At 33.1% G+C, this 23,014-nt stretch overlaps 2 protein-coding genes across 2 annotated transcripts; one reads left to right on the top strand and one right to left on the bottom strand.

The window, feature by feature from the left end:
* Positions 1–216: 216 nt before the first annotated feature.
* Positions 217–4,661, bottom strand: LOTGIDRAFT_150185 (hypothetical protein). The gene is made up of 3 exons (XM_009056579.1): positions 4,621–4,661; positions 4,087–4,334; positions 217–960 (listed from the first exon to the last, which is right to left on the bottom strand). Exons 1-3 carry the CDS (start codon positions 4,637–4,639, stop codon positions 430–432), a joined length of 798 nt encoding a protein of 265 aa, XP_009054827.1. The 5' UTR covers positions 4,640–4,661; the 3' UTR covers positions 217–429.
* A 14,178-nt stretch (positions 4,662–18,839) lies between these two features.
* Positions 18,840–19,555, top strand: LOTGIDRAFT_66306 (hypothetical protein; the record flags this gene model as incomplete). The annotated part of the gene is made up of 2 exons (XM_009056457.1): positions 18,840–19,237; positions 19,414–19,555. Coding segments are annotated over 2 exons (540 nt in total), but the record flags the coding sequence as incomplete, so codon positions are not given.
* Positions 19,556–23,014: the final 3,459 nt, after the last annotated feature.

Genomic DNA, 23,014 nt, shown 5'->3' with positions numbered 1-23,014 from the left:
ATATACATTAATTATTAATATACAATTCATAGTATTATTTCTAATAATCCGAGCAATATTAAATGCGGATTAGAAACAAAATTATATTTTTAACGATTTTTCGTTTCATGTATTTTTTGAATGCATTATGACATGCATTTATATTGCACTACGCTAAATCAAACAAGTTAATAACATTGAATTTTTCGTATGCACATACGCCTATAGTGACGTGATAAATAAAGTTGTAATTAAATAATTGATGTGTTGGCATGGGATACTACTTGAGATATGAAAATGAATACTTTGATGAAATATGGCGGTAAAAATAAAGAATATCAAATAAAACAATATGTTGAAAAAAAAAATTGACTAGACTAAAAATATAATAACACTTTTATAAAGTCTAAACAGCACTTTTATACACTTTGTTGATGTTTATTTCTCGTTTTAACGAAATCCTGTTAAACAGGCGGAATGTTCCAGAGCCTTTCGTCTTAGAGCAGCAATACTCGTTCCTCTCCATACATCATCCATTTCCTGCATCCCACAAGACATTTGTGAAGTAGTAAATGTTGGGGATGGGGAGTTAGCAGTCAAGGGTGGGGAGCATGTCGACGTCACACCATAACTAGGATTATATATGGCCGGACTGCCGTTAGAGACTGAAATACCGTTGCTAAGTGATACCGAGCTGTTGCCAAGGGAACCAACAGGTACTTGTGACGACAGTGATTGAGCAAAACCTTGGCGCGGTAAGCTTGCTGATAGGGTCAACGGATTGACATTGGCATTCATCGGTGAGCCAAATTGCTGCATGCTCGCCCATCTTGGATCCGTACCCGGGAAAGTACAGAACGCCTCGCCCATTGTTCCAAATGGACCGAATCCAGTTGAGGGTAGAAGCGCCCCAGGAGTTCTGAAAACATTGGTGGCCTTCTTTCGTTTCTTCCATTTGGCTCTACGGTTTTGAAACCAAACCTAAAAATAAAAAAAAATTGAATTTCAGAAAGACTATCGATAAAATAGCATTTTTACAAGTTATTTACTAAAAAAAATGTTCATTAACGCTATTTACAATATTCTAGTTGTTATCATGTTTAATTAGATTGTCATTAACAAAATATTCTCCACATTGTGTCAATCAGAAATACTGTCCTTGGTTAAGAACTATTAGCGTGATGAACACGTGCGCTGGTTTAGTCAGGGTTAAGATAATAATAAGGAACTGTCAATACAAGTAAATGATAGGGCACGAGAGAATCAAATTTTATGGCGGTCGACACGGACAATTAACTACTGACATTGAATATTTGAATGGCGTACAGTTAAGTTGTAATTAACTTTATTTGTGTCCATTATGCTACTTAGTCAGCCCTTTGCTTCCTTAATAATCTGTTTACTTCAATTAGTTTAATAAATCAGTCTCATAATATTCATTTGATTGTTTTACGTGTAATATAGTCTGTTTATTAAAAACAAAACCTTTGTATGATGTTACAAATTAAAAAATATATTATATGTTTATCTGCATAAAATTATAGGCTTTACTTAAGAAATTTAAAACAAACTTGAATCATGTTGTTATACAGAGTTTCCCGTTTCGCGATTTTCAGACAATTGTTGTATTGAGCACAATTTTAACATTGTAAATAATTCATTATTATAGGCTTTACAATGATAATTTGAAATATTTTTTATTCAAAAGATAATATTAAAATTAGCATATTATGAAGTTCATCAATATTTTATGTTTATAAAAATGTTCAAATTTAACTGATGACAGCAAAATAGATTTCTCTAATACAAATTTCAAATTTGAGTTCCTATAAAGATTTATGTATGAAGTACTTTCTCAATTATCAATTATTAATATAATATATATGAATTGGTTTTTTTTGTGAAAGTGTTAATAAGCTTGTCACATTTAAAGCAGATAATTGTCCACCCAGTTCAAATAACATTGAAAATTTAGAAAATCTAATCATAATGAAAATTTCAAAAATAATAAATGGTCGTAATCAAACAGAAATGTCCAAAACTTGATAACCAAATCTTTGAATTAAGAATAGCACAATAGAAATGATGAAAAGGGGACCATTTTTAAGAAACCAAAATCCGAAACCCATTTAACAAATCGAAAACCGAATTTTATTTTAAATGTTTAAAAAGGAATATTTTTTCTTCGCGTGTTTGGTGTAAAAACACGTGTATTTAACATTTTTATTATAAATATATGTGGAATTATTTGAAAAATCAAATATTTCAATTCGGGCTGAGGATGACTTTCGTTGGCCAAAGTATTTTCTTTATGTTAAAAAATAGAAGATTATTTACTCTTAAGGCAGTGATCTCTAACAGAAAAATTATTTCGTCTCGTATTTTCATTATTCACTAAATAGTTGAGCTACTTTTTCATATCGCGTGTTAGTCGGCTAGAAAAGGGAGAAATTCTACAAATTGACACCAAGAAACTGGAGTCATTTCATTAGAAATTAATTCCCATTATTGCTATTAGTTTCCAAATAGTGGAGGGATTCGGGATGGTGGTGCGAGGCATGGAAATAACTAGTTAGTATAAATTACTCCTCTAACAATCTCGGCCTTCTTCAGTCATTTGAGTGTCACCCTAGAGACTACAGCAAGCAGGCTACGTTGACAAGCGCGCGAGACTCGAGCAAATTCGCACGCAATACGGGAATATATAAGCCCTCATCGCTGTCTTATTTTCCCGATTTCGTTGCAGTGTGATATCCCCTGATAGTCGGAAACGAGAATTGCCGCCCAGCGTGGTTAATATGTTCATTATAAAGGTGACAAAACGGAATCTTCAACGCATTTTCCATGAAAATATAATAACACGCTAACCGATATCCAGAGATTCGCGTGTGTTTCCTTCCCATATTTTGACTAGCGGGGCGCCCTTACAGACGCTAAACATTTGTTTGAAATTATCCAAATAATTGAATTTCATTGACAAGTCTGATTACTTTTTATTGGAAAAATTTTTTAAATAACTTTTAGATTTAATTAAATTAAGTTAAAAGCGCCAAAATAATCGGTACGTATGCTTTATGGAAAGAAACTAGTAAAAACATTATTTCAGAAATGTTGACAAAATTTCATTAAAGCTTAAGAAAAACTGATCTCTAAGTACAATTGAATAAATACAAGTGCTTTAATTTGTAGAGTATTTGTTAATTATTTTTCTTTCACTTTTCTTCTTTGCTTATCTTCGAAATAATTTAACTTATGCTGGATTTTGTTTGAATTGTATTGTTTTATTGCCTTATGCAAAGTACATAAAAATTTCTAAAATGAATAATACAAACAGCCTAATATTTAAAATAAATCTTTATATAATAATAATATTTACGAAACGAAGCTATAGCATAAAATTTCATTTTTTTAATTTGTATGTTAAACAACTAAAGTAAACTAATTTGAAAGAAATATTTTGACAAACATTTTATAAGTTTGATGAAAATATGGTTTTGAAACTAAGATAATATTTTTCTTATATCATCAATTGGAAATTCCAAATGAGAAATGAAACATATACAACTATATGTTTCTAGTCAGATAATGTTGACAGATAATTTATTTTTTTTCAAAGAAATGACCTGAACCGAAAATAAAATCTTTTATCGTATCTGCCGTTTATGAAATTTTAAAGGGAAATTATGGTCTATTGATAGGACCCCGCTTTGATTTAATTCAGAAAACAGAAATTAATATCAATAGTCAATAATATAAAAATATATATTAATATTTTGAAGTGAAGTCTTTGTTTTCCAACTTGTTATAACTTTTAAAAACTCAGATTTTCACACCAGAAAATTCTGTTTCACTCAGCTTTTAGAAGACGAAGTAGATAAAACGGTACATTCTACAAATTTAAGTTAATGATGTGGAAATTATAAATCCTTCATTTGGATCACTTGATAATTTAATCTTGATCAAAATAATAAACATGTAATTTAGAAAATGAGAAAATGAGAAAATTCTTAATAAAAATTTGACAGGATATGTGTCAAAAATTTCATTTTAAAATCAGAATAGTTGAAAATTTAATTCAATATTTTTAAAGTAAAAAAGATGAATTACCTGTACTCGGGATTCTGTTAAACCGATCCTTAATGCCATTTCTTCACGCATAAATATATCAGGATAGTGTGTCTTGGCAAAACTCCTTTCCAATTCATTCAGCTGGGCAGGGGTAAATCTGGTCCGGTGACGTTTCTGCTTGGATGGTTTGTCCAAGTCTGAAGATGAGGGATCCGAATCATCTAGAATATTTCTCTCTTTGTCCGACAAATCTTTCAATGTATTTGGAGATACAGTTGATCGGTTTCCTTTAGTTGAAAAAAAAAATTATATGAATTTAAAAATAATAAAAGGTTTTCAGAATTTAATAAATTATGTTTCTTGAAATTTCGAGTATTTCCATCAAAATTAAAAAAAAATTATAAACAATTTATTCATATTGAATCTTGTAAATTAATTCTGAAAGTAAATTAGTTGGAGAAAATTGCCTCTCACATTGTTAGAATAGATAAGATATAAATCAGACAGACAATGATATTATATACAATAAGTTTATAATCAGTAACAACAAAATGAAGAATGACATCTTGAAACCTGCTATCTTATATATCATGTTATTATTCATTAACAATCCAACACAGAATTGGTACGTGCAGATTTAATTTTGCCCGAAATGAATTAAATCAAGCCTCGATCCTATCAGATCGCTACAAGATAATAAACCAAAATCAGGCATATTAGGCTCAATTTGTACGTTAGCTGACTGCCAATGTCGCCAAATCTCTCAGAAATTAAATAAAACTCTTTCACTTACCGATATTAGAAGAAACTAAAGAATTAGGAGTCAAGTTAAGATGAGAGTTGACTACTTCACGATTCATGATGAAATTCTAATATGACTGAGCTCTAATTCTACCGTTAATAAACACTCGGAATTCTTTAGAAAATACCGACAAGGTTTCCAGCAGGCCTAATACTCAATTTTCATTGGTCAATAAGTCTTTAACAGTCCAGCCTTCGTTTCCTGTCATAAATTATGCTGATTCTTTATTGAACTATGGAAACAATATTTTGTCATTTAGCGAGTACTGATGCCAATAGAGGAATTAATTGGATTTGGTGATAAACAGTTAACAATATTTTATTGTTTATGAGAGTAGAGGACTATAGATAGGCAGCACCTGTATACAACATGTAATAATAACTCCTGTATAGTAATATACAAACTAATTAACACAGTAATAACCTGAATCGGCCCCCTTTGTCAACGATCCCCTAAATCCGGTAGCGCACTTTACGGCACGGTGCATCCTGTACTAATACCCCGTTATACACAGCGTGTGACACAGCTGAACTACCTGAGTAGCTAGATTATGGGCACAATAAAGGTGTTATAAACCCACTTTGCTGTACGTTGCAACTTGCAGTTTTTCCTTCTTTACACTTGCCTTCCATATAACGGCATGAGGTATATGGGTTTTTTTTAAATTTTAAGGGCATAACATACATGAATCTTCCACTAGCATTCAATATAACCCAACAGTAGAATAAAATGATGGAAAATAACAAGTCAAAATATTCTTTCACATTTACTTAGTGATATGAAAAATATTATTTAAAATATATTTCCTATCCTGTCACTTTGTTCTTAGTCGCTCTTAAAAATTTCATCATTTCTAAAATCACTGTTCTGTATTACGGAAATCTTTTGAAGACTATAAATGGCTTGAAAACGGAATTATACAACTGAAATAGAGCGTTAAATTTTTTTTTCGTTGCAATAGCCATTGCAGACTGAACTTAAAACGCAGAAATTGGCTACTTTCTCCAAAGATATTGATGAATTCCATGCAGATGCGCCATACTTGAGTTGAACTTGTTCCGATTTGATTTTTGGACGCATGAAATTATTATGTCAGTTGCTATAGGCGTGTCTTTTTTCTCCCATCAGGACAAAATATATTTTCTAAAAAGACCAAAATACATTTTCGTTTGATTTTTAATCTAGGATATTGATATGAAATGAGGTTAAGTCGTTAAATGTTCACTGCGCTCATTACATGAATAATGTAGAGCTATATAAAAATATTATAACAGAACATAAAAAGCAAAATATTTTTTTGTTAAAATTTAAAAAGTACAGTTTTGGCTGTATAATTTTAAGTTTGTTCGGAAGAAAATATATAACATAATATAGTTATAAAGAATACTACTTATATTGACATTGATGATAATTACACGATTCATTATTGGCTTAATACCAACATTTCTATCTTCTTTTATTAACTCTTCATTAATACCATACAGTTATTATCAAACATGGTTGGGTTTCACTTTATTTCATTTTCACAAATTAATCAAATTTATCAAGTTTCATTTCGTTCATTATCTAGTACATGTAGTTGCCAATTTCACAATTTGTTTTGACCAGTATAATGGATTTCTATATCCTCCCAAATTACTAAATTTAGTTTTATGCCCATAGTAAATTTAGTATATTTTAGTATTTTCACCCAATTTTGAAATGCATAATAATTGACAAAAAAAAAAAACAAAACATTCTAATAAGGTCCTCTCCATTTTAAATATTTTAGATAGTTTTCGTTTCACTAGTTGAAACGTAATTAATTCTTTGGCTTTCCTATAATTCACTAATGCAATAAAATTAGTCTTCAGAAGCCATCAGATTTCAATTGTTGCGGATGCATCATGTGAAACACAAAGATCGAGACTGTAAAGATGAGACGTTGGTAATAAAAATGCGTACAAGCAAGACAATTCCGTAAATAAGTAAAGTTAGTATAGTATTGGACTCCTCTAACGATAAGACAATCAGGCGTTTCGAAAAGAGTAAACATGGTTGTAGACGTTTCTAGAAGACATTTATGAACGCCTTTCCACATCTTTAGTTATTAAAGGTATCGATTTTTTTCTGGAAAACAATTGTTTCCCGTCCAACAGAAAATGTAATAACCACTACAACGTATAGCAATGGATAATCATAAGTCATATATTATTTAGCTTAATTATTCGATATTATTAAGATTATTAAGATTAATATAAAGTGGGTATATTTAGAATTGTTAGTCGCGTGTTAGCTCACCAATGTGTTGATGAAATAAACATGGTTAAATTAGCTAGAATGTCAAAGATGGAAGTTGAAATAATAGATACACGTTCTTCTAACATTAATCTTTTATTTTACCAGCATTTCATCCGCTTGTCACTAAACACGTCATATAACATGCAATGTTTAAACACACAATACCATCTCTCTATTTTCTCCATCACTTCACTCCGACATCTAATATAGCTGACATTCAGTTTATTTTTCTTTTGGAGTTTTTGCCGATAGCTTTACGTTTAGAGTCTCGGCTGCTTATTAGGCAGGGCATGCTCGTCGTTTCTTTTTAAACTGATCGAACTTAGTGATTGGCCTACCGATAATCATGCACATATAAATGATCGACTTTTGCATCCTCCAATCGTGTTGACAGTGAATGTAAGTTTTGACCTGGATATTAGTAAACGATTCTTTGTTGCATGCCTGATTTGCTTAGAATACATTTCTAATAAAACAGAACTGGTATTGAAATGTTCAGATTAAATTGATTCTATAAAATTCTATTGTATTACTCGTGTATTATATGCTATAAAATATTCATTTTACATATCAGGGGAAAAGAGACTATGTCAAATAACTATTAATAAGGACGAAATGCATGGATAATAAGAACAACACTTTTCTATTTTTTAACAAATAAATAATCAAGATCACGTTTTAGTTCCGTTCTAGCGACTGGGGGTAGACTATAGGGAAGGCATTTGCACTCCAACTTCATTTCTAATAAATTTCACAAGATGTTTTTTTATACGGTTCTGCCCAAAAATGCACCTCGTCATATTTAGAAAAAAAATCTATGAGAGAATCTCACCAGACCGACCATTTACGGTCCACTGCGATTCCGCATTTAGAATCTCAAACCCAACATTGTCCCCTATTCATACTACCAGTTTCAAAAGGCCGCTCATGTGTTCCAGCATATCGTCAGTGAGCAGTCAAAAAGTCGTACCTGCAGAGATAAACAAATAATTCAGACATGCAAAGCGATAGTTTTAGGGAGTTTATGATATGGGATCTAATCTACCATGGACAAGAACATTACTCAGATTTTTATTCACTTTGTAAGCAGTCACCAAACGTTTAGTATAGATGTTAGACAATTCGTCCTGAAGTTCTATATAAAAGCGTTTGACAATCTAAGCTGTAGAATTGTAGGTGGCAACGAAAGGTATAATTTGATTGTCATGCTGTATATTTAGGTACAACTGTTTGTAATTGGTCTATCCAGAAACTCTCCCTTTGCAATCGCGTGGTTTTTGGTTTGATCGTTGTAGATACAGAAACCTTTTCTATGGACATAACAAGACCTTGATTGGTTGAATTGAAATGATTCGCGACTGGTCTCTCTTTTTTATGACGAATGTCAAAGCGATGACCGCTTAGATGAGTACGCAACGCGTTTTGGGTTCCGCCAACATATTATGCATCACATATTTTACAGGAAATTAGGTTTATGATGTTTTTATCGATGCATGAAAGAACGTCTGTAAGTTGGAAAATTTTACCGTTTTTCTTGTTTTCGAATTGATGAGGAACATGTATGTATTCGCAGGTACGACACCTAGAACCTCCACATGATACAGAAAGGAAAACGTTAGGCGGGGACGCGGTTTTTTTTCTTTTCTTTAGTCTAGTTCGCGGTAGTGATTTGCATTATTTAATTGAGTTTCTAATTCAAATATATAATCATCCCGATTTTGAATGACACAACAATTTCCCTTGTCACTCTTGAGGATTATAATATTCTGATTAATTTTCAGAGTGTTCAAATCAGAGCGTTCAAAATTGGTAAGGTTGTTCTATTCATATCAGTGGTAAACGGGAAAATTCGTAAAAACTATCGCAGTTACAAAAAATATGATGGTCAAATTGTGGATTCCATCTAGACTTTTCTACAAGTGGAGTTCGTTTAACTGGGCCTATTTTCGCGAAAGAAATAATTAAAAGCTGCTAAATAGTGTTGTTTGGTGGCTGCTATTCGCGGCAGAAATAACTGTTTGTTTTTTTGCATGTGTTACTTTGTTGTTAGAGAAACGTCCAGCTCGTTCCCTTAAGTACAAAACACATTCAATTTTATCTAAAAACGGATCCAATAGAAAATGCAAAAGGGAATGCAGACTATAAGAATTTGATAGGTCTACTCTGTTAGGACACACCGTTACTACATAGAACAAAAAGGATGGCAAATTAAGACCACGAAGATCAAACCTAATAGCTGGTCCCTAACCAAACTTCTAGGAATTCACTGATCATTCGCATCAATTTAAAACTGGATTGATTTGAATATTGAGGAAAGATGACTTAATTAGTACACATTTACAGCTGTGTCGACTGAAATTATCTTGAAAGATGAGTTATTCAAGGTAAATTGAATTTTAACAAGCTAACCGGATAAGAACCCATTGCACTACTCCATAACAGCAATTTGCATCACTAAACAGATTCATTTACATTATACTACAAACAACGAGAAGATTCTCCAGAAACTTGAAAACATTATATAATTTTATAGTATGTAAATCGAGGAAAAAATATTAAATAAAGCCGTCTTCATTTGAAAATGGATGGTAGTTCTGAAAGTTGTCAGTCAACTCTGGAAATGTTTGTCGGAAAATGAAATTAATCAAAAGTTGAGATAATTTGTTTCTATGTTGGTGGTCGAAGTAATGACAGAGTCTGATGTTTATTGACTAAAATTCCATTTATTACACCACATGATACAGGATAAGCTTAAAATCGTTGAATTGACCTCGTCTATTTCAAAAATAGCTCTTTGTCAAGACTCATATGTGTTATCTTACGAAACACAACAGTAACCCAAATCATTGTAATCATCTCGCACAGATCTTTTCTTGGGAAAGTTTGAAGGGGGTTACATAAAATTCGTTCCAAACAAATACAGTTGAACAAGAAGAGAGAAACGTGTATTTCGTTACAAATAATGAAATCTGTTGCGGTCACTACTCACTAGAATATACATGGTATATACTCTTTCAGAATACAAATTTGGTTTGCTGCTATCTACAATTAACGCATTAGTATGCTGTCATTTATATTCAAACAAGCAGGATATATACTGTACAAATACTCTTCGACTGGTTGGATACAAAGGTGTGTGTAATTTGTGTTCAATATGTAACATATCTGTAAATAATAGATTTATTTATCTTCAGTCTTGTATCAATCTTTTTGAAATTGGTAGTGGTGGTAAAAACGAGAGCCGCGGGATTGGAAATAAAAAAGATTTATTGTTTATCATTGTACATTGTTTTACAAGTTTGATTATACCTAGTAATGAAATAATAATGAATCTAAAAGAACTGTAGTTGTGATAAGTTAACGACTGATTCTACCAGACTTCAATCATTTTCAAAGGATTAATAGGCGTTATTTAATGGTCTGACTGATTCCCTTGATATTTTACATCTCTCTTAAGTCTGAACTATCCATTTTCCTTTAAATTTCGTCTAGCCAGTTTTCCCACTATAAATTGTCGCAAATGGTTTAGGAAAAGATGTCATTTATCAAAAGACACACCACATTGTAAACCAGAAATTAACTGAATCGGGCTTTAAAATCATTCCTTCTCAGACACAACACAACGATGACAATAACGCATTGGCTGTTGAGTTTATCATTGCAGGTCACGATGGATGAAAAGGAAGCTATTTTCTTTCAAAGAATATGCACTAGCACGATGTTCAGTGATACTTAAGAGGACAGGTTCGCCATTCGTTTGACGAATCTACCTTAGTCTCAGAAACGGAAAATTTTAGCTTAACTAATCAGAATTATCCAAGTTAGAAAGTTTAAAAGACGGCTTTTTTACATTCCAAGTACTTCACAAGACTATTTACATTCACTAAAAACTAGAATATATCCCGGAAATGGCGAATTTGTTTCGCTAAAACTTACAATGTGCAGTAAAAAGATCTGATGATATTAATTATCATGGGAAACAGGTTGCGAATTCATATCACAGGGAAAAACTTAAGAGAAACATTATTGACAGTTTACAGGGACTAAAATAGGTTGAAAGGAAATGTGACAATAAAATTTATTTCGATCTGAAATAAATTACGTTATCATGGCACTGATTAAGGTTGTCGTCTTTGTAGCTTTAGAAATAAGCCTTAAGTTAAATTCAAAGGGAAGTAACCACATATTAAAACCAGAGTTATATCCCTTTATGAATGCCTAGTAATGGTTCTTTTTACCGTTAACCTACGCCCAGGACAGTCACGTTATAATAGCATAAGAAAAAATTCAGAATAATTTGTTAAATTTGAGTACGGCTGTAGACTAGAACATCAGGGACAAATTCTAATTTTGGATTATTTTAGAAGTCAAATGTAATTTTGATGGTGACCACCCATAAATATAACGATTATGTCTTTAAAATAATTTTTTCGAATTAAATGAAAGATAGGCCTTCCTACGGATACGGTACACTATCATTTTAAATAAAACTCCATAATCAATTTCCTACAATGCTTGAGTTTCAGATAAGATGTCCTCTATTTGATCGAGTAGAAAGAGGTTTAAGTCTGGTAATAACTCCCTGACGACTCCTAAAGGTATATAATGGTCATTATGTAGATCTATGATATTTCTTGCTAGCCCGATTGATCCAAAAAATATTGAAAGAAAATTAGCCGTTCTTAATGGTGAGATAGTTGCAATTCCAAAATCCAAAAAGAATCAAATTACGGACATTGAAAAATGGACCGATGCGTTTTTGGTTTACACGTATATACCGTTTAGGTCGGCGACAACTCACTTTGTAACGGAATTTCTATAGCTGCGGCCTACAACCAGTAAATGTGGTTGTGAACAAACAACAAAGACTACAGTTTTCATCAAATTTCAATGAAATTTGGTGTGAATATTTATAATGATGAGATCTTTGACAAGTTTGAATTTGGCTATCTTTCGATAAATGGTCTTTAAGTTATTGACCTTGACTTATGAAAAACGCGTCAAAATGTGGCTGTGAACACAATAGAGAGTACAGTTTTCATCTGATTTAAATAAAATTTGGTATGATCATTTATAATGATGAGATCTTAGTCAAGATTAAATTTAACAATTTTTCGATCAACGGAATTTGAGTTATTGCCCATGACTTAGTAAAAACGCATCAAAATTTGTTGGCGAAAAAGGTGACAGTTTATGTCAGAATTTTATTAAATAATGTGTCTTTGTTTAAATCAATAATATCTTGCACAAATTAGATTTTTGGTTTGATTTGACACAGATAGGTGACTGTCCTTGATATACTGAAAATGTATCAGGAAAGTGGGCGTATCTTGCTAGTCAACCACTTGTTACTTTCTGCGGCATTTTTGACAAAAATTTTTCTAAAAAAGAAAATTAATACTTTAGAAATGCAATGTATGCGAATTGGAATAATCATGTACAGTTGTAGAATCAATATTGAACTAGAAAAATGTAGATTTGAAGAACATTGTAATGTTATCAACAATTTTGAGCCATCGACTTCCAAAAACACAGAGGCAGACAAAGTTATTAATAACTTAAAATTTTTATCATTAAGTTGCTACATATAATCTTAATTGAAATATTTCTACTTGAGTGGACAAAAAGAAGCACTTGAGACTCAATTCATAATTAAAAAGTGTCATTTATCTCTATATTAATAATCAATGTAGTTAACTTTAATATCAATTATTAACCATTATCTATAAGAGTTGTCAACCGTATAGTCCGTCACAGCGCAATGATCTCTAACCGGAAAGACGCCTTACCACTTCAAGTGAAAACAATGGGCTACGCGCACGTGTAGAATATTTATCGGATGTTAGGGTACATCACAAGGGGGTCCTACAAAAACAGTAATTAAAAGAGAATAAAATCACGTTAATTATACAGTTTTATAAGTTTGATAAGGGAAATATTACTCCGAATATTTTTTATTATTCCGTTTGAGGCATTTTAACCTCCAGTGGTTATTCTAGAATGATAATGATGCTAATAATTTCAAATAATTTTAATAAAAATACATCTAGTAATAAATAGATTATGGCCTTCACTTTCTGTCCCGGTTCGTTCTAAACAATTGTGATAAATAAAGTTTGGATATAAAAGGAAGTAAAGCATTGTAGTAAATACTTTAACTTCACTGAAAAGTTGTCAAGCTTTCAAAAGTGTTTTATATTTATAGAAAATTAAAGGAATAATGCGTTTATCCTCTGAACACATAGAAAAGAATGATCCTACCCCTTCACGCCCCTTTTTTATAAAAAAAAAACACCAAAGGCATTGTAAGCCGTATAGGTTCTCAGAGAATACAAATTGTTAAACACGCTATAGTGTGCCAATGGTATTCAGTCAATGAAGCCTTACCCGACCCAATTAACGCTTGTTTGTGAAATTCAAGAGAAGAACATAACTGGATATCATTTTTGAGCTTGGAATCGATGTTCAATACAGATTGGTTTAAGGTTATTGAGTTTGAATGATGCCAGTTGAAGGAGTAAACCTTTCACATTTATAGCAGTTTAGGTGAAAAGAGATGAGGCACGATGTCCGATGTGTAATGTGATTTGTGTTCGGAGCCGTACAGCAGTCAAATATGTACACATGGAACCAAACAGGTTTACATTCGACTCATTATCCACTATTTCATGTTGCTCAAAATGTTTATCATCTTGGAAAAAGGAAGGTCACTTGGTTATGGTGACAATGTGCAATAGCACATGTTAAAATGTATATATCATGTGAATATTATGGTGTTAAAAAAAAAATGAAAATCTGACAAAAATTATTATTAAATAGGTTGACAAAACTAGAATTATTCTATTGACATTTATGAAAAAAAATACGATTTTACTCAAATTGAAAAACGTTTGTCAGTAAGCAGAACTAATCGTATCACAAGTCTGATTATTTTGAAGCTGGAGCATGATATGCGTTTGTCAGATTACGGAAATATTTACCAGAAGGCATTTAAACAAGATCTATTTAGTAATAGCATACATACAAGAAGTTACTTGTAGACTACAACTGACAATTGGCAATAGGATTCCTAAAGGCAGGCCTATTATCTCAGATTGCGCGAGCGAATCCTACCGAGTTTCTGAATACATTGACCATTTTTTACTTCCATTAGCGTGTAAGCATTCGTCATATCTTAAGGATACCACCGATTTTGTTGAAAAAATTAAAAGCTTGACTGTTCCTCCAAACGCAAGATTTATCTCATTAGATGTATGTATACCAATATTGATAATAAAACCCGGTTTAGACGCTGTCCGAAAGGCCTTTCTTCGAAATCCCTGCATAGATAGACCCGACAAAGAAATATTAGAACTTTTGGAATTATGTCTAATTATGTCTTTTGAACCTTTCTTCTATGGAAGGTTTCTTGACGATATTTTTATTATTTGGACCGAGTCTTTAACAAATTTTTGGCAATATTTTGAAATTTTAAATAATCACCACCCTTCTGTAAAACTAACTGCGAATATTTCTGAACAAAGTATGGATTTTTTGGATACTACGGTATTCAAAGGACCAAGTTTCTCTCAAACAAACAAATTAGACATCAAAGTATTTTTAAACCAACGGATAGACTAGTTTTCAGTAAATTAAGAGAGAGGGGCTATTCCAAACGATTCTTGCGCAAAATTAAAAATGACACTGTTTTGGACCTTTTGAAAATTAATGAACCCCCTCCTCCAATAAATAACTTTGGCGCAATACCATGTAGAGGTTCTCGGTGTCGCACCTGTGAACATATCCATATGCCTCATTATTTTCAAAATAAAAAAAACGGAAAAATATTTGAAATTAAAGAACGTCTCACGTGTACGGATAAAAATATCATTTACCTAATTTCGTGTAAAAAATGTGACAAACAATACGTCGGCGAAACCCAGAACGCGTTGCGAACCATCGCTTTGATATAATTCATAGCAAAAATAGACCAATTTCTCATCATTTTAATTTACCAGACCATTCCATTGAAGACCTATTTATCATGCCTATTGAATCAATTCCTGACTCTGATCTTATCAAACCAAAAACCAAACGATTACAGAGAGAGAGCTACTGGATGGACCAACTCCAAACTCCAAATGGACTTAACATCCAGCATGATAATCAAATGATTCCATTTGTTGCCACCTTTAATCATACAGCTGCCAAAACCTCATCCATCGTCAAACAATATTACAGTGAATTACAGAACAGATTTCGGAATGTATATACCAAACGACTTGTAATTGCCTATAAGCGCAATAAAAACCTTAATAATTTTCTGGTCCGTGGTAGACTCGATCCCATTGAATCCAATAATACTTGACCGCCCTCTCTATTTTCTAGCTCATTAAGTATAATATATTCTAATCCTTATATATAGATGTTTATCTTTTCAGAACCTATTCATACTCTTTTCTTTTAGAACTGGTAACAAGAAAACTTTCATATTATAGACTTGTGTTTATTGTAGATTACTCGTGGATGTTTTTTTTTAACTTAATACTAACTATGCTAACTTCACCTTATCTTGTATTGAACATTTATCTCTTTATTTGTGACCTTGGCCAGTGCTTTACATAGAAGTTTTTAGGAACTTCTTCACTCTTAACACTACAATCAATAAATATGATTTGAAAGTAATTAAAATAATTAGCCTACTGCGCCTAGAACGAAATGTAACTATTTAACTTAACAAAATACACGTGGTTAGTGACGCCGGAACGTTCATTTCACCTGTTGTACAAACTCTTTGATGTTACCGAGACCTGATTAGCTGTAGGAAATTAGCATCACCTGGTAAAGTCATAGTTAGATAGAGTTTCTCCAAGTTGAAAGTCGGATATGAAGATAATGGAATATCAGCAGTATATTAAGCCCATTGATTGAATCTAAAATCCAAACTGTCAACATCCCCTATTATTTACTGTTACAATAACAAGCTAATTGATGAACTACATTTCATTGTTGTTATTTTTACTTACAATAAACTGGAATATGATAGATGGTTCTTAAATGGAAATATTGCCGTCGCCCTTGTCCGGTGGCCCGTTGGGCGGTCAACATTAATTTTCTTGTGAACACAATACTATATCTGATTTTAATAAAACTTGGTGTGATCATTTTTATATTGGTCTAATTTGTTCTGATGAACATTTTTTTGAGTTGTCCTTGATTTAGGAAAAATCCGTCAAAATTTATTTGTGCACAATGTAGAGACTACAATGACACCTTGTGTGATCATTTTTGTTGTTAAGAATTTGGTAGAATTCGAATTTGACGATTTTTATGATGAACAGTATTTGAGTTATAACTCACGAAAAATGCGTCAAAATTTGTTTGTGAACACAATAAATACAACAGTTTTTATACGTTCATATTATGATGTGGTTGTATATTGTCTGTCGGTCCGCCCCGTTTGTCCACAATTGGCTTATGAACGCAATAGAGACAACAGTTTTTATCTGATTTTAATGAAATATGTTGTGATCATTTATAGTAATGAGTTCTTGGACAAGTTCGAATTTGACGATCTTTTGATGAACGGTTTTTGAGTTATTGTCCATGACTTATGAAAAACGCGTCAAAATTTGTTTGTGAGCACAATAGAGACTACAGTTTTCGAATTAAATGAAATTTGGTGTAATTAATTATAATGATAAGATCAAGATTAAATTTTTGGATCAACGGAATTTGAGTTATTGCCCTTGCAATGTATAAAGGCATCAAAATTTATTGGCTTGTTAATGCGATAAATGCGACAGTTTATGTCCGAATTTTATTAAATTTTGCGTGTTTGATTAAATCAACAATATCTTGCACAAATTAGATTTTTGGTATGATTTGACATAGATTGGTGACCTCCATTGATATGCTGAAAATGTATCAGGAATGTGGGCGTATCTTGTTAGGCAACCACTTGTTATTGGATTTTAACGAAGTTTTGGGTTTAACGGTAGGTAATAAGGGAATTTTTACAATTGGCATGACATGCATATCTTCCATGGAATTATTGGGTAGGTTTAAATGGTTTCGCAATTGGTCTATCTTTCTTATGGAGTATATCAGAACGGTGGCGCTAAAACGAGCAACGCATTTTGGGTTTCACCAACATCATTTTTTTTTTACAAGAAATTTGGTAAATTACATTTTTATCTAACTTTGTATATCAAATTACAAATGAATACTTTGTAAATCAAACTACCAATGTATACTTTGTAAATCAAATTGCCAATAATTGCTTTGTAAATCAAATTACCAATGAATACTTTGTAAATCAAATTACCAATGAATGTTTGTAAATCAAATTTCCAATGAAGCATTGTAAATCAAATTACTAATGAATACTTTGTAAATCAAATAACCAACGGATACTTTGTAAATCAAATTACCAATGAATACTTTGTAAATCAAATTACCAATGAATGTTTGTAAATCAAATTTCCAATGGAGCATTGTAAATCAAATTACTAATGAATACCTTGTAAATCAAATAACCAACGGATACTTTGTAAATCAAATTACTAATGAATACTTTGTAAATCAAAAAAGCAACAGATACTTTGTACACAATACAATACTTTCAACACAATACAGTCACATCTTCTCATGAATAAACTTGCTCATCTAAATGTTAATATACATCTGATTAAATGGATTGAATCCTTTCTGGTAAATCGTTCCCAATTTGTAACAGTAAACCATTCCAAGTCTGAATCGAGTATATCCTCAACGGGGGCTCCACAAGGTTGTGTTCTCTCGCCCATCTTATTCATTTCATATACAAATACTTGCAGAAGCCAAGCGAACAATTGTCTCTTGATCAAATTTGCAGACAATACGTCTCTCGTTGGCAAGCTCAGCGATGGTGAATCGGACAATCTATATGAGTTGATATCGAAAACTTTTCACAATATTGTAACAATAACTTCTTGCATCTTAACACAAACAAAACAAAAGAATTGATAATTGATTTCAGGAAACAGAAGCCTGCCCTCCAACCGATTGTTATTAATAACTGTGAAATTGAGATTGTCGATCAGTACAAATACTTCGGAACAATACTGGACTCAAAACTAACGTGGACTGCAAATACTGCAAATTTCATTTACAAAAAGTGTCGCAAACGTATATATTTTTTAAGGCGCCTAAATTTCAGATCGATAAGTCAATTATGCATCTATTCTATTCATCCTTTATACAAAGTGTGCTGACCTTCAACATACTATGTTGGTACGGTAATCTGTCAACTGTAAATAAAAACAAGCTTTCTAAAATTGTTAACATATGCAGCAAATTAACTAGATCACAATCATTAAACGTAATATTTGAAAGCCAGTTTATTAAGAAAACTGAGAAACTTATCCATGACTATACACATGTTCTATCTGATAATTACATCCCACTACCCTCTGGTCAAAGATTTCTAGCCCTTTCTGCAAAAAGCAACAGAGCCCTTTATTCTTTTATCCCCTTTTTCGAAAGTTCAATTCTTAAGGCAGGTCTGATGAAAACTTCATTTTTTTCCAATAAACAATATATATATGTTCTTTGTACTGTTTGTATTTATGTTTGTGTTTCATTTGTTTGTGGTTCCTATTTATTTATTTTTTGTATCAGAGATCTCTCTTGTTGTAAAATGATTTGCCCCCTTTGGGATAATAAAGATTTCTTATTATTATTATTATTATTAAATCAAATTGCCAATGAATACTTTGTATATCAAATTACCAATGAATACTTTGTATATCAAATTACCAATGAATACTTTGTAAATCAAATTAGCAATGAATACTTTGTATATCAAATTACCAATGAATACTTTGTATATCAAATTACCAATGAATACTTTGTATATCAAATTACCAATGAATACTTTGTAAATCAAATTAGCAATGAATACTTTGTATATCAAATTACCAATGAATACTTTGTAAATCAAATTAGCAATGAATACTTTGTATATCAAATTACCAATGAATACTTTGTAAATCAAATTAGCAATGAATACTTTGTATATCAAATTACCAATGAATACTTTGTATATCAAATTACCAATGAACGCATCAAATTGCCAATGAATACTTTGTATATCAAATTACCAATGAATACTTTGTATATCAAATTAGCAATGAATACTTTGTAAATCAAATTAGCAATGAATACTTTGTATATCAAATTACCAATGAATACTTTGTAAATCAAATTAGCAATTAATACTTTGTATATCAAATTACCAATGAATACTTTGTAAATCAAATTAGCAATGAATACTTTGTATATCAAATTACCAATGAATACTTTGTAAATCAAATTGCCAATGAATACTTTGTATATCAAATTGCCAATGAATACTTTGTATATCAAATTACCAATGAATACTTTGTAAATCAAATTAGCAATGAACGCATCAAATTGCCAATGAATACATTATAAATCAAATAACCAATGAAAACTTTGTAAATCAAATTGCCAATAAATACTTTGAAATCAAATTACTAATAAATATGTGCATAGTTGCATAGCACCCTTTGTCGTCTAGCAATTGAGCAAGTAAGATAGTGTATGTCCATTATGAGAGCCTGCAAGAGAAATTCCCCTTGTCTATAAGCAAACGATGATTATTACATACAAGAACTTAAATGACAGCCTTGTTCATAAAGCCCATTAGTATATAACTTGTTCTATCTAACCTATTTTGGAGAATAAATCCCTCCCTACCCCGAAATCTAAACCTTATGGTCATTTAATGGGCTTGAAGGTTCTTTGCTTCGATTTATAAAGGGACAAATGCGGCATTTCCGAGAATGAATAATACTGAATAATGAATTGCTCAGCTAAACTAATCAGTAATAATGTTGAAATAAAAAATGCGTACAAACTAGATAATTCAAAATCTCAGTATGGCAAATTCGAGAGTAAAAGATGTGTGGTAGTGGACTCCTCCAAACGGTAGTACCATCAGATATTTTGAAAAGAGTAAGCATGGCCTGCTTTGCGCGCGACAAACGCCACTACCACGATGGTAAAAATCATGAAATACACCAAATCAATTCAGGCCTGACCAAACAAATCAACCAAAATGTCAGAAACAGATTGATCGTATTTATAAAGCAGAATTATTTTAAGGAAGAAATGACTTCCTGAAAATACCCTTTCTTAGGTATGTGGCCCGTCCGGTTTCGTTCTGGTTGGAACTCTTCAGGGGCAACGAGGCAAAAGTGAAAACTTCACCTCTATGTATATAGCTATAAATGCGGAGGCGTCTCTGCTGAAATGCGGAGGCGTTTTGGGTCAGTGGCGGAAGCGAACTGACTAAATGAGGAGGCGTCTCTGGTCAAATGCGGAGGCGTCTCGGGTCATTTGCGGAGGCGTACCAGGTTAAATGCGGAGGCAACTCCGTTCAAGTGCGGAGGCGAGTTGAGTCAGATGCGGAGTCGACTTTTTAATCCCTAACTGGAGGATTCGGCTAGTGGAGGGGGGGGGGGGATAAGGGGGCAAGCAGGATGGTCGAACCGGTTGGCATGTGACCCTAGTGGTGTAGCTGATAGATATAGAGGACACAAATTGTGTTTTTAGGGGGTTGGTAGTCTTTAGCAACCCGGAGTACATCAAAGTAATGCTGTTTGAGTCTACACAGGGAGGGTAAGGATACGAGGGACGGCACATGGGATGTCTGGAGCTTTTTGGAGTTGCCACTCGCAGACAGAGCTATCTGTTTAGAACAGGTCCTCGTACGTGGGTTGGTCAAATAGGCTAGACCAGTTCGAGGTCAGGTCAGTCCCAACATTGCCTTTCGGAAACTCAAAAAGTTTCCGGTTCCTTGTTCGGTTGAAAGAGGGGTGTGGGCAGCAGGGTCGGGGCCGGTCTGGTCTTGAGGCGGTATGATTGTGGTGGACTTTTGATGAACAGTCGAAGACTTACAAGAAGAAGTATGCCGAATTCTATCCGCAAGTCGGTAGAATCCAGCTCTACAAGGACAGAAGTGGTGTTTCGTGGTTGAATGGACACTCTCCTCGTGCCTTTTCCTATTCTTCGAAAAAGTAAAAGTCTTACCACAGTTCTTGCACATGAATTGGGTCATCCTTAACAGAGACCTTATCAAGTTGCAATTCGACCTATTCTGTAAACCTACTGATACACATAGCTATCTCACATAAACCTCCTGTCACCCAAAACATATGAAGAAGAACGGACCCTTCAGTAAGTTCCTACGCATACGCAGAATATGCACCCACGAGACAGATTACCAAAATCATGCCCAGGACCTAACTGATATTATACCCTCAGAGGATACCTTGCCAACATTATTAAAGCTAATAAAGACAGGGCTGACTCCAAAAGCTGAAAATACTTGTTAAAACCACCGCCTGCCTCCAACACCCTCTCTCCTCCCTCCACATAACGTTATGTTTTTGTCACCAATTTCAACCCATGTGCCCTCAAATTAATCCACATTTTAATCTCTAACTGGCCCCTATCTGCATCCGCCAGTTGTAGAACTATCCTCCCGACCCACCTCGGCTACAGACGTAACCCTACCCTTAAGGACCTAGTCACTAGTTCTACCATCACATATCCCTTCAGACCCGGCATCTCGGGACTAACGGTCTAGTGGACACAGCCTGTGTGCACGAACAAACATTGTGATATGTGCCTTTGGATATCAAAAAACCAGATACGCAGCACCTCGACTGGAAAAAGATACAACTGTGTATCAGCCTGTGATTGCAACACCCGCAATATTTTCTATCTGCTCACCTGCAAATTCTGCAGACTGCAATATGTCGGAGAATCAAAACGCCCCATTTACATAAGACTGAAGGAACATCTTACCGACATTCGGCTGAACAGACTCACACCAGTAAGTAAACACTTCAATAAACCCGACCATGGCCCAGATCCTTTCTTTGTCCATCTAATCAGAACCATAAGCCATGACCCTGATCTAGAATAGACCACCAAAGAAAGACGCAGAACTACATTGGATCCACGAGCTCAAAACTATGACACCAGTAGGCATAAATGAATTCATTTAGCTTCCCTACCGTCACTGCTCACCTTAATTCTATTTATAAAGGAGTTCTTATAACGACCATAAAATTTCCTACATGACGTGTGTGAAGTAACCTTGTTCCAGCAATTTCAAAGTTAATACTCGACCTCTAGCTAGGAAATCTTCATAAAGAGAACAATCCCTAGCATAGCGGATGGGCTATGAAATGTAAATTGCATAAGCAGATGAGTGTCGTATGTTATTGGTCATAAATGAAAAATTTTCTTTGGGAAAATCAAAGTCGTCACGTTTGTCATAATAGTCTGACACAAAGATCGTAGTTGTTGACAATTTCAAGAAGCAAATCCAAGTAGGACGCTTTAGTCTTAGAATCATTGGTGTCCTTAATACCCAACTCTCCTGGGAAAATTTATCTTCATAATGTCCAAAAGCTATTCAGTGATAAAACGTCATTTATGTAACGGAATGTGGAATTGAAGGAACAGGCTAATTGTTAACAGCTCTTGCGTCGGAGGCTTTGAATAACATCGGCCTCGTAAGAGAAAAGAAATAAATCACCAAGTAAAGGAGCACAGTTAGTGCGCATAGGAATACCGATTACTTGCTGAAATATCTCTCCGCCAAATTCCACAAATGTGTTATCTATCAAAAAATTAAACATTTTGATGACATCCTCTTCTGTATATTGATATTAATAATTTTCAAGATCCACATTTGATTTATACAGTGCCACAAAATTTTGGAGGGCAATCCCTTATAGTTGTTAAAATAGAAGTTCATTAATTTGATACTTGTTTAGTTGAAAATTTGGAAGACCCCGCTATGAAACGTTGCTTGTAATGGTTTTT

Source organism: Lottia gigantea (assembly GCF_000327385.1).
Source record: "Lottia gigantea unplaced genomic scaffold LOTGIsca_28, whole genome shotgun sequence".
Taxonomy (NCBI): Eukaryota; Metazoa; Mollusca; class Gastropoda; family Lottiidae; genus Lottia; species Lottia gigantea.
Note: the sequence above shows the minus strand (reverse complement) of the source record. Positions and strands in the feature narration are given on the sequence as shown.

Coding starts and splice junctions, on each gene's coding strand:
- LOTGIDRAFT_150185 (XM_009056579.1), bottom strand. Junction 961..4,086: donor TAACAGAATCCCGAGTACAG/GTAATTCATCTT, acceptor TTTTATTTTTAG/GTTTGGTTTCAAAACCGTAG.